Here is a 13,115-nt window from a genome sequence, read left to right as displayed (position 1 = left end):
GGTTCATTCTTTGGAGATAATCTGCCTTTTCTCTCTGGCTGACAGAATGAGACCTGAAGTCACTTTGGGCAGGTTTGCTGCGATGTGTCTTGGACGAATCCCCAATCATTCACTCTTTAAATATGGCCTCCTCTCCTTCCCGCCTGTATTCTCCAGGATCCGGATCGCACATGTGCTAGGCCTTTCAGCCCATCCTCCGTGTCTCCTCCTGTCCTGAGACTTAGATTAAGCTTCTCTTATGTTCCATTTATATAAATGTGCCACGGGGGCGTCCTTCTTAGTCTTGGCTGTGACTCTTCACTCATTGCGTCCCTCCTTCTCCCCTCCCACATCATCAGCTCTGCTCACTGCTTGCACCCAGAATCGACCCGGCCCCAGAGGCCCACTTCACATCCCCTTCCGTTGCCACTCTCAAGCCTGTCCTGACTTTCCCAGGTCACATCCTCCTTCTGTGTCTTTCACAGCAGCACTTACTGTCCTGTGCATGAGATGACAGGGTGTAGAGCAAAGAGCACTGGACTTGGAGTCCGAGGACCTGAGTTCAAATTCTGGCTCCAGCACTTACTAGCTCTGTGATCTGCGGTAAGTCACTTTTCTTGCTGACCCTCGGTGTCCTCAGTTATGAACTGATGATGATTGAGATGTTAGGAGGACCGAAGGAGATGAGGGCCACAGAGTCCCCAGATGGTGCCCAGGGCTGGCTGTGATGGGGGCTTCTTACATAACCCCAGATGTGTCCTTTGGCCCCCCTGCCTCCACACAGAAGCCATCGCTGGCAGACTTGCGGTCCGGGAGCTGGAGCTCAGTGCCACAACTCTGGAAATGGAGCTACGAAGCAATCCCCACATGAAGAAGCCCTCACTGCATTGAGATCCCTGGCTTGCCTGCCTCCTGTTCATACCTCCCGGGGCCATCTTTTCATCCTTGAACATTCTCACATTCTTCTTCTCTTTAGGGGATCATCAGTCATTTCTCATTGCCATCGAAATTAAGTCCAGAATCCTTCTAATGTTATGGAGAGCTCTTGGGGGCTTGGCCCCTGCTGACCTCTACGTATCTCACCATGGCTCCTGCCCGGCTCCTACTATGGCCCTCCCTCCAGCCCCAAAGAACCGCGTGCTAATCCTTTTTGCAAACAGATCCTTGCCTCATACCTCTGTGTTCACCTTTCTGGTCTCAGTCTAGCTGTCACTTCACCCTTGGCACCAGAGCTGGGGGGGGGGGTGCCTCCCCCGGGTGCTCCCACAGTACCTGGGGCCTTGATCACCACTGGTTACGGTAAGCCTTTTCGTAACAACAACAACAACAACAACAACAACAACAACAAATCTGTCGATCTTTATTTCTGTCCAGAGTCAAAGCTTCTGGAAGGCGGGAACTGTTTTTCATTCAGTGCTGATTCCCAGGTGCCCAGCATGAGGCCTGGCTCCTAGAGAGTGCTTAATACATAGTTATTGAAGGGAAGAAGGAGAGAAATTACAGGAAAAATTACATTTCCCATTATTGGTGGGTGAGAATTGGCTCCAAAGGGATCTACAGTTGCATTCTCCAGTCATCATTCCAGAACAGCTACCTGGAGCATTGGGTGGTAAGGCCGCAGCCCTCAGCCAGCCCTGGTCATTGGCAGAGGTAGAAAGTTCCCATGATCCCAAGCGAGCAGTGTGCTTTCTCCTCAGTGAGAAGGGGTGAGGCAAGGGCCTCTCTTCTTTCCTTAGCCAAGAGGTCATAGAGTGTTTAGAAGGGGCAGAGGTGGGATGGGTTGGGGTATGATTAGTGCTTAGTTCCCAGTACACTTGGCTTAGAGGCGATCCAGGGAGAGAGAGGGAGATGAGGAGGGCAGAGTGTGGATGGGCAGGAAACTGTAACAGCTTCTCCTTGTAAGTGTGCTACAGGCCTCGCAGCCACCCACTAATTCTCCTGGGGGTCAGGTTTTCTAAGGAACGGTCAGACATCCTGAACTATGAAGCTGCATTACTTTGGGTCTTGGGCCAGATTATAGTTTTGATTTCTAGGTAAGTATCAAAGAGTGGGGACGGAGTTCACAGATGTTTATTATCCCAGATGCCTAGAGAGTCTTCTGGGGTGGTGTGGGCTGGGGCCCAGGTCACCTTCCACAGTCTCTGTCTGGAGGGATTGGGTGCGTGGGTGTGGGCGGCACAGCCTGCCAGTGCTGTGACCATTGCTGCTCCCAGGACGAAGTGACATCCAGCCCTGGCGCATGAGCGGTACCCTTGGTGCAGCCATGGCAAGCTAATTATGTGTATTAGGTAGGCGTTGTGTTCTCGGCACTGTGGTGAGCACGCTCACACATTAATCTAACGTAGGCTCAGACACCCTTACGACGTAGGTGGGATTAATGGTACCACCAAACAGACGAGGACACTGCCCTGGGTTCAGAGAGGCTTAAGTTACCTGCCTAGTGCCACCTATTGAACAACTCCCTAAGCTGTGATTTTATTTTTATTTTTTTGGAAGATTTTATTTATTTATTAGAGAGAGAGCACAAGTGAGAGACAGCACGAGCAGAGGGGAGGGGCAGAGGAAGAGGGAGAAGCAGATGCCCCACTGAGCAGGGAGCCCGACATGGGGCTGGATCCCAGGATCCTGGGATCATGACCTGAGCCGAAGGCAGACGCTTAACCGACTGAGTCACCCAGGGGCCCCGCCTGAGCTCTGACTTTAGTCCCTGCTCTCAATTACTGCTCCAAACAAGCCCACCGATGTTCCAGGTGCTTGGGGCACAAAGGTCAGCTTTCAGTGTCAGTCCTTCTTCTGGAAAGCAGAAGTGCAAGGATTTCCTGGAAGAAATGCCCATGAAGGATAGAGGGGAGAGGGAGCAGGTGAAGGTGGGGAGAGTCTTCGGACGTGGTGCAGGTCTGACACCCGTGAAGGGAGGGCGGGAAGGAAGGGTCATTGGGAAGAAGAGCCTGCTACTGGAGCACAGCTCAGGGACAGTCTCGCTCCGGCTGATGGGAAGCCCCAGGGCAGTGACTGCTCACTAGAGGCCTCCCACCCTGGGTAGGAATGGCGGCTTCCCTAGCCTCATGCTCAGTCATAGAACCCTCTGTGCTCTGAGTCGAGGGCACTGGGTCCTGTACCTCCTGTGCCAGAAGCAGCGGGGGGAGAGCACGCTTCAGCGGTGGATCCGAGCAGCAGCTGGGGACTGTCAGCTCCGGACACTGTTCCTTGCAGCAGAGACTCTCTTGAGGGAGGCCTGAGCAGCGTGCTCCCATGGTTGCCATGTTTTGTCCTCGAGCCCTTCACAGCTGTTTACAACACGCTGCAGCATCTGAGCGGGTGTATGAAAGCTCATAGGTGGGTATCCCGTGTAGCCTCCTGGGACAGCGATGATTTCCTGGCAGGGTGGAGCAGGTTGCACACTGAATAAAGGGACCCCGCCAAGGGGGCTGGTTATGGGGAGGAGGGATTGAAATGCAGAAATGTGAGCTCGGCCGTTTGGGCCCACAGAGGCAACATTTTCGAATCCCACCACTCAGAGGGCCATCTGTTTCTCACTTGCACAAGGTAGAGTGTAGGTGACCAGCAGCCTGGGCTTCCCAGGAGAGAAGAGGAGGATTCAGGGTCAGCTGGGACAAAGGGGGCTGGGGACGGGCATGCAGCTTCTGCACAAGGAGGGCTTGTGGTAAGCAGCCAGCAACGGTGCACGAGGTGAGTGAGTGAATGAGCCTAGAGCGGTGGGTGCGTGGGGTCCCAGAGCCCAGTGTCTGTCGTTCCCAAGCCTGGGCTCTGCTAGAGTCCAGGGAGGTTATTCAAAGTTTTCGATGGCAGACACATGACATTGTCCTTTTGGTGTTACTGGTCGCTTTCAGATATTAAAAGTCGAGACCTATTCAAGTGGGACTGTTCCTTCTCCTGCCCAATGCAACAATTTGCTGCATCCCAGTTTCCAGTCTGGTCTGGGCTTTAGCTCGAGGTGGGTGGAGTGGAGGTGGGGGCCACATTTCCTGGTCCTTTTTCCTCCTGGCCCTTGACTCTACTCTGTCTCCTCTTACTTTTCTCCCCACCCCAGCCCCATGTAGGGTCTAGGTCTTCTGGGGCAGGGATGTGGGTGAGGGACGGTGCTGAGACCAGATTCCAGGTGGCCATTTTGGTCCTCTTATGGCTGTCACTGCTTCCCTGGCTGAAGGCACTAACATCCTCCCTGGAGCAGCCCCAGGGTGCATCCTTCTGCCTACATGGGAACTGTGCATGATTCCTCAGGTGTCCTGTGATAGAAGGGCTCCCTGCTTCCTTCCCCCTCCCTTCTCCCTGGTTTCCTACTTATACAGCCTGGCTGGGGAGAGGGTGGCTCGCTTGACTGCCTCTTGATAAGTTCTGGGCAAGGAGGACAGAGGTGACCCCCAATTGCGTTGGCTGTTTTTAAAAGGGGGACATGTGACAGTGTGGTGGCCTCTATATCTTCTGCTTTGGGCACAAAGAAAGTCCCGGCACACCCCCTGTAATTAGGAGAGCAATGGCAGGGGTTTGGGGGGAGCAGGGAGCACCTACAGGAAAGCTTGAGTGTGGCACCAGGGTACAGCTGGGGGTGGGGGGGGAAGTCACGGTGTGCAGTGCCTCTCAGGGTCACAAGGACCAACAGCCCAGCTACCTTCTACCCCTTCGCTATGTGACTGTCAGTAAATGATCCCTCTGAATGTAAGCAGAGGGTAAACAAGTGGGTGTGAGAAGAGGACCATGTGTTTCTCCTCTCCCCCCAAATATGATGATAACAGCAACCCACATTTCCACAGTGTTTCTTAGTTTATGAAATGCTTTCGAATTCTTTGTCTGACTTGAAAGTCGTGATGTGCCCTTGAAGTGGATGGAGGAAGACGATCACTTGAATGTCAGAGGACGCTGGAGAAGTTGAGGGCTTGGCTGAGCGTCACGTAGACCAGATGAGGGCAGGTGGAGTAGGTCGTCTAGGCTTTCTGGCTCCCGCCCTCTTCCCGCTGCCCTGCCCTGCGAGGCTGGTCCCCACACAAACGGCTTCCTGTGCTCTATCCAGATGACAGCAGCTCCCTAAAAGCCTTTTCGGGGATCGTCACTGACAAATAATCAACTCCAGGGCCAGACCTGACTCCCATACTGTGGTGAAACCACATGCTTGTGAAGGACTGCGGAGCCCGAGAAAGTTTTGTCCTTTAAAGCTTGTTTCCCAATGCCCACAAGTGGACGGAGGAAGTCGTTTTACTTCTTGAGAGGACCTACTGTTTTCAGGTGCTTGTTCATGGGTACTGGCAAGATAACTGGAGTATAATCGTAAGTCACTCTGCTGTTGTCATTAAAGCAAGACTCTTAAGGCTCTCCACAGGGCCGTGCTTGTTGACTTGTATTTGTAATCGATAGATGTTCTAATTCTGGCTCATTGCTAATTCTTTGCTTACCCAATTAATCCAAATTAGTGTGGCTTAATTTGGAGGAAAGTGTGCTAAACTCAGGTCCTAGTAGAAACTCTTCCCCAGGCTCACAGCTGGCGCTCTGGGCCAAGATGGGTCCTTGGTGGAATGAGGCAAGTGCTGGACAGCTCCCGAGGCCCCCTCTTTCGGGACACCATGGAAGGAGGGTGTGGGGCAGGGATGAGTCGGGGAGAGTGGCAGGGGAAAGGTTTGCTGAACCTACTGACTTTTTTTTTTTTTTCTTTTTTAAACCAGGAATTATTAGCCGAGAAGATGCAGAAGATCTCCTTGAGAACATGACAGAGGGAGCATTTTTGGTCCGGGTCAGTGACAAAATCTGGGGTTACACCCTCTCCTATCGCCTGCAGAAAGGGTTCAAGCACTTTCTTGTGGATGCCTCTGGGGATTTTTACAGCTTCCTGGGAGTGGACCCCAATCGCCATGCAACGCTCACCGATCTCATTGATTTCCACAAGGTATCCTTCACAGGGGTGCTGGTCAGGAAATAGGACTGATAGAGACTTGAGGTGAAGGAGCACCAGGCTGCAGATGTTCTAAGAAATGGGGTGGAGAGGGAGCAGGCAGCCCCAGAAGGTCCGTAGGATCACAGGGATATGGGACATCAGGGTGGAAGAGAGCAGAGATTGTCTAGACAGGCTCTGGGGCCTGCTGTTCTTCTCTCTGACTTACCGTTTGACTCATGCAGGCACCTCCAACCCTGGTCCCTAAACCTCTCCTCACCTCAAGTATCTGAGTGCTCCCTACTGTCAACACTCAGGGACCAGTTGACCCACCTTCTGTCCAAGCCCACAGCTCACCTGCAACTCATCCCCAGGATGGCCTGCTTGAGGGCATTCTAGCCAGGCCTCCCACAGCTTTTAGAGTTAGCTGAAGCCTAGCCGTCAACCCTGTGGCTTGAGAAGCTTTTCTAGTAGAGCTACCATGTCTCTTGTTTCAACTACAAGGATGCGTACGTATGTGGTACGTGTGTGACCTCGGGCGGGTTCCTTAGCCTTACTGAACTTTACCATCCTAACCAGGCAAATGGATGTAAATAATAGTTCAGATCCCATGACCATTAAATGAGGTAATGTCTAAAACAGCACCCTGTAACTGTGAAGTGGTGTGGAAATTCTTGTTTTCCAGAACTCTCTTTGTTATTTGTCTCCCTACTGTAGGCCTCTCATGAGGAAAGATGTTGCCTTCCAAATGATATATGTAGACAGAAGCAACTTTTGTGTTAATGTGGCTGTCAGCACAGTAGTAACTGGGAGAAAGCCAAAGGTGGAACTCCGTGAACCACAAGGGTGGGAGAGGGATTCCGAGAGACAGAGTCGTGGTCGCTGCCCATTTACCTGAGCTTTGCAGCTGTAGAAAATTTCGAAGACTTCCTGGACCGTCTCATTGGGTTTTTGCTGTCATAGGGACTCTTGGATTGGTTTTGCTTTTTCTTAATGGGATGTCTTCAGGGCTCTAGGGACAGCTCTTGACTTGACCTTGTAAGTAAAACACATAGAAAATTATCTGTTTACAAATACCTAGACACTGGGTGGACAGGACTCCTGGAAAACTGGACTAACCAGGTTTAGGGCAGTTTTCTACCCACGTTGGAAAGAGCTTTCTAACAACTCTAGGAAAGAGAAAGGGAGGGCATGTGTGGATATTGGCACCTTCTCTGTGTCTGGCATCATGCCTAGTACCATCCATCCATGTTCTTGCTTCCTCTTCCTGAGAGCTCTGTGAGGGAGGCAGGCTAGCCCCATTTCGCAGGTCAGGAAACCAAAGCCGGGGAGCTTGAGTAGCTTCCTTAAGTTTTCATGGCTGGCACCACGAGGTCCAGGAGTTAATCCTCAGACCATCTGCCTCTAAAGATTGTGCCTTTTCCTCTGTACCATGCTGTCTGGTTTTCCTCCCTGCATAAGCTGTTTTGAGCAGTGATGAGCTTCTTGTCCCTAGAAGTGTTCAAGCACGGAGAAAAGGTCCATCTCTCAGAGATGCTATGCTATGGTTCCTGCATCAGAAGGTTAGAACAGATGTTTTTGAAGGTCTTTATTCTCTTCCAAATCTAGGGTTGGAGACTTCCAATGTAGTTTCTTACACTAAAGAGGAAGTTCACCTATGCCCTTGTGATCTGGTGGCCAGCATGTATACATTAAAATTTTAATTACACAATTAATTTATGATTACATTCTAAGAATAATCAAGTACAAGGTGAATGCCTTATCCACTTCAAATCTCCATTTCCCATCCTCCACCTTGAAGGGTTAGTTTGCCATGTACCTATCCAAGTATTTCCCAGGCATTAACACAGAAATTTATGTACATAGGGGCGCCTGGGTGGCACAGTCGTTAAGCGTCTGCCTTTGGCTCAGGGCGTGATCCTGGCGTTCTGGGACCGAGCCCCACATCAGGCTTCTCCGCTGGGAGCCTGCTTCTTCCTCTCCCACTCCCCCTGCTTGTGCTCCCTCTCTCGCTGGCTGTCTCTCTCTGTCAAATAAATAAATAAAATCTTAAAAAAAAAAAAGAAATTTATGTACATAAGGAAATACATAGTTTTGCTATTTGCCACATAAACCAGACAATTCTTTTTTTTCTAATTAAACTATAAATTTAACACAATTCTCCACCCAACAAATATACCAATAGGATGGATATTTCAAAAAAACAAAAAGATAAGCTTTTCCAGAAAAAACTGAAATATACCAGTTTAGCCATGGGAATTCTAAAAAATAAGGATAGTGGGGTGAGATTAAACAGAGGCAGTTCTTTACAAATAGCTCAGCAATTTTTTTGCAGGATCAATGTATCATACAGTGTATTTTTTTCAAAGCCTGGTTGCCGGAAGCGGGCTGCTAAGTTTTAAATCCCAACTGCATTCCTGTGTGTGACTTTGGGCAACTACTGAAATTTTTGTGCTTTAGTTTTCTCCTCAGTAAGATGGGTTTCAGAACAGCACTCACCTCCTTAGGGTCCCTGGGCGGTTGCATTGAGATACCCTGTGTAAAGGGCTGAAAGAGTACAGCTGACGTTTGTAAGTTACCAGGATGTTGGCTGTTCCTGAAATGCTTCTACTGACTACGTGCACCGGCCACATCCTCACACGCGCCCCGTGCTTTTCCAGGATGGCCACTTCCATAGCTTCCAGGTTTCCATGATCACCAACGGGGCCGCAGGGATGTGCTTGTCTATGTCCCTTTGGGCACAGCTGCAAGTATTTCTGTAGGATGGATCCGTCGTACTGGAATTGCCGGATAGAGGATGATGCACATTTTAATTTGAAAAGATCTGCCAGATTGCCCTCCACAAATGTGGCGCCAATTCATGCTTCTGCCAAGACTCGATGAGGCTGTTTCCCCACACTGCTGCCAACCCTGGGGATTATCAGTCATTTTAATTTTTTCCCATCAGATGGGCAGATGCTCTGTCTCACTGTTGTTCAGCTTGCATTTCTCCAATTACTACTGACAGAGAGGGTCTTTTCGTATATTTAATGGCCACTTTGGGTTTCTTCTGTGGATTATCCGTTCCTATCTTTTGTCCATTTTCTACTTAGATGTCTCCTTTCTTACTGACGCGTCAATTCTTCCAGGAACTCAGTTGAACTTTAGTGATGTCTATTCTGCTTCTCCGGTCTTCGATTGAAATTTTTATTTTTATTTAAATGGGCACTCTTTTCATTTACAGGTTTTTTAATTAAAAAAAATAATAGCCCAGTCTTTTTTTTTTTTTTTAAGATTTATTTATTTGTTTTGAGGGAGAGAGAGAGAGAGAGTGAGCACGAGCGGGAGGGGCCAAGGGAGAGGGAGAGAGAATCCCAAGCAGACTCTGAGCTGAGCGTGGAGCCCGATGCAGGCCTCCACCTCATGACTCTGAGATCATAACCTGAGCTGAAACCAAGATTCTGATGCTTAATGGGCTGCGCCCCCCAGGTGCCCCATAAATAATAACCCATTCTTATTTCACGGATGATTTATCTTCTCATTCTGCTGAGGAGATGAATACCCATCCCTTTAAACCTCTTTCAGTTTGTTTTAGAAACATGATATTTTCTTGGGGGTCAGTTCTATGGTTGAGTTTGGCGTCTTTCTTTTATGGGGATGATCTCCCTTAAGTATGTATACGTTTTGAGCTACGAGGTGGTGTCTGAACTTTGAATTTCCTGTTTATCCATCAATGGATACAGTCCCTATTTCCCAAATCCATACTCTCCATGCTGTAAGCGTTGGAGTTGACAGGGAGTAGCTCATCTTTTGGGCATGGGAATGTTTGGGCTTTTGTGGACTCTGGCCCCCAAGGAAGGGCGGTGCCTCTCCTCACTTCCCGTCTGCCCGAGGCAAAGACCTTTGCCCCCTGGGGCTCCCCAGCCTGTCCCTCTGATACTTGTTCCAGCCCCTGCCTCACCTTCACTCCTCTGACAATCTCATCCTGTAGGTCTTTGGGTTTTCAAGTGTTCTTTAACATTTAGCTTTGTTGATGGCCTTCCTTCTCATTTTCCCATATTGGATTTATTTCCATTTTCCCAATATGGCTTTATTTCTTTTTTAAAAGCAGTTTTTTTCTGTCATTTCTATAAATTTGAGTGAGGAGGAGGCAGATACATATTCATAGACTTTCTATCTTGAACTGGCCTCTCTCTGGTGGATGTTTATTTCCCTGGCTTGGTTATAAGTAATTCTTCCTCTTTGTTTTTCCTTTTAGGAGGAAATTATCACTGTTTCAGGGGGAGAGCTGCTGCAGGAACCCTGTGGACAGAGGGAGAGCCCACCAGACTACCATCTGTTGTTTGAATGATTTTTTCCCGCTTATCCGTTGGACTTCTTGGGGCATCCATTTTTTGACCTCAACTGAAGAACTTCCCAGCTCAAACCCTTATGGCCTTCTGGAAGATCCACCACTATCCAGAGGATTAAGTAGATTAGTATGTCTCAAGGGATATGAAATATATGGCGTATATGCTATTGGTCCCCATCCTGATGCCCAGGACAGAAATTGCTAATAGCTGATGCAACTCTTTCATGAAGAGTTTAGTTATGACTTCAGAGAATGAAGCTTATTTGCCATGGCCACCCTAAGCTGAGCTCCTAGAGCACATGGGTCATGTTTTTAATAATCCAAAATAATTCCAGTGCCTAACTCTGAATATAAACCTATGGTAGACATTCAATAAATGTTTGTTGAATGAATGCAGTTCTTCTGGAAGTCTTCCAACACTAATTAGCAATGTTTTCTATTAAGTTATTTCCTACCTGTTCTGTCTGTAAAGTCCTGGAGAGTATAGAAGAAATATTGCAAAGGATTTGTATGGAAAATATAGATGCCGTGTCTTTAATGATGTACTTCATTGCCCTCATTGATTTTATCATTGGAATAATTACTTAGGGCTTCTAAGACCCAGCTTCCAGATTAGGCGACTGATACTGCCCTGCCTTCCTTATTTGCTTCCTCTCCTGCCACCCCTCCTTGGTCCCGGAAGCATATCTTGACCCTGGTTTTGCAATACTGAGCCAGTGGTTTCCTGTATTCCCACAGATGTGCCCAAAACATGGGATGAATTAAAAATCCAAGAAAGCCTTGGCTCCCTAGGATTTGGCCTTCTTGGTGCAGGTTACCCAAATGTGGACCCTTGAAGTCTAATCTGAGTATAGTTTTCATATCACTAAGATTCTTCCAGTGACTCGTCAGCAGCTCTTGGGGATCGCATCTTGGTGCATACTCAGGTTCTCACGTTTACGGACATATGCAGAGACAGTGTGTTATGGTGGGAATATCATAGTGGAATTAAGCCGACTTGGGTTCAACTCCCCACCCTGGACTTCCTAGTATATTAATGTTGGCAGCACCGTATTTGGTGGGAGTGAAAGGAGGGATGGCTCTGGGCCTGGCCAGTGGACGGGTGTACCTTACTTGATAGTCATGTCCCACATCTCTTACATCCCACATCCCTTCCTCTCCTTCACCTCCTGTCTCCCCACCTCTTCACATCCTTGGCCCCTTTCTTCACCTTGGTCACCACCACTGCAAGTCATTCTGCATGGACTCTGTTCTTCCTTACGGGTCCATCCGCTTCGTGTGAGATGAGCCCATGCCACTTTGCCCCATGGGGTGCCTTGGACCCCCATCTCCTATTGCCGCAGACGCCAAAGATATCCCCCAACCATCGAGAGAGGGCAGTTAACTCTGCATGCGGGGAACTCCTTGGATCAATGGGAGACAGCAGCTGGCAGATTGCTTCTTCCCCCTCCTCCTGCTGGGGGGCTGTGTGGACAGGCGGTTCTTCCTGTGATCTCTGAGAAGACAGTCCTGTGGGACGGAGCATCTCATCATCTTGAGGCCCGCCCCCTCTCGTCTGTCCCTCCTCCTTCTCTTCCTCCCCTTCCTGCTCCCCGGGCTGGCACCCCTGCATTAAATGGCAGCATATCGGCATTTGCAGCAGGCTCTGCCTTTGAGGGAAGCCAGGGTAAGGACCCATCATACAAATGTGCTCGGTAGTATCAGCCTCGCAACCTGGCCTCTGTCCGCTCTCTCCCAGCGCCCCCGAATGCGTAAGCCAGACAGAAGAGGGGAAACCTGCTTCTTGAACGCTAAAGTGCTTTCAAACCATAACCGATTATGGTTAGATTTTCTTCTATCAGACTTCTTCTATTCTAGGAGCCTCAGAGGAACCGAATTTCAGCTTTGGCTGTGCTGCTTACAGACTCTGTGACTTTGTTCAAGGCGTTCAACCCATGAAGGCTCAGTCTTCCTGAGAAGAGGATTTTCTGTGTGGCTGCCACTAGTTTCTTTTTCTTTCTTTCTTTCTATTCCTTTTGGTGGGTCAGTTAAATGAGCAATACGAAACCTCAGTCTAAATGGGAGGCAATGCTGATACCAACTCCAGAAACGGCAACAATTATTTCGGGCTTAGCGGTGATGTGGCAGGGGAATATGGTGTGATGATTTTCAAGGTGTTGGAAGAAAGTTCTTACACTAGGAGCCGCTTGGAGAGCCGAGCAAGCTGGGCTGAGAACCTGAGCCCCCAAGCTGTTGTTCCTGTCACCCCTAGTTAATATGTGAGAGACAACAGCTGAGTTTTCTATGCCTAACACATTGATTTCATTTTATTTGGGGCCTGCACTTTCTGCATTTCTCATATATTTTAGGTTTTACCTAGCCTTAAAATAAATTCCTTGTAAGTTGTCCTGCAAATGAAATTATTGTCTGGAAAAACTGCAATTTCATCTTGAGAGTTTTATTATGCTAATAAATGTCAGGATTCTCAAATAAAGGGATTGGCTTTTTTTTTCTTCCCTGAGCCCTACAAATATAATGAAAAATAGTCAGTCAGCTACAAGACTCAGCAGAGAGAAAATTTACAGTCTATAACTAAAAAGAGACGTTGTAAAAAACACTATGCAAGTTAATGGAAGATAAATGTCACTGGATGGAAGGGTAAGTGCTTCCGGTCCCGGTCAGGGAGAGTGCTGAGTGGCAGAGCCGGAGTGCTGGACACCTGGGGTGCCAGGGTCTAAGAGGGGCACAGGCTGCAAAGCGGCTCTTCGGGGTTAGAATGGAGCCCTGGACGTGAAGACCCGGGCGCCTGGGGAGCGCGGCTCCCTTCTGTACCCTTGAACCCTTCATTAGCCTCAGGACTAAATTTGGAGCCAGAAGGACCTTTGTTTTGTGACCCTAGGCAAGTGTCTCCAATTGTCTGGGCCACGGTTTCTTCTGTGAAGTGGG

At 49.0% G+C, this 13,115-nt stretch overlaps 1 protein-coding gene across 3 annotated transcripts in view; it reads left to right on the top strand.

The window, feature by feature from the left end:
• The window catches only part of SH2D4B (SH2 domain containing 4B), an 86,010-nt gene extending 73,367 nt beyond the window's left edge, over nt 1-12,643 (top strand). For 2 of the 3 annotated variants that reach the window (XM_045783564.2, XM_087862981.1), the window contains exons 7-8: nt 5,655-5,875; nt 10,098-12,643. In XM_045783564.2, the coding sequence (XP_045639520.2) occupies nt 5,655-5,875; nt 10,098-10,190 (314 nt within the window). In that variant the 3' untranslated portion in view covers nt 10,191-12,643. The remainder of the gene's footprint in view (nt 1-5,654; nt 5,876-10,097) is intronic. The other variant, XM_045783565.2, reaches the window with a different exon arrangement.
• Nucleotides 12,644-13,115: the final 472 nt, after the last annotated feature.

The sequence above is a fragment of the Ursus americanus genome, chromosome 6 (genome assembly GCF_024610735.1).
Source record: "Ursus americanus isolate L20-20 chromosome 6, mUrsAme1.1.p, whole genome shotgun sequence".
NCBI classification, from domain to species: Eukaryota; Metazoa; Chordata; class Mammalia; order Carnivora; family Ursidae; genus Ursus; species Ursus americanus.
Note: the sequence above shows the minus strand (reverse complement) of the source record. Positions and strands in the feature narration are given on the sequence as shown.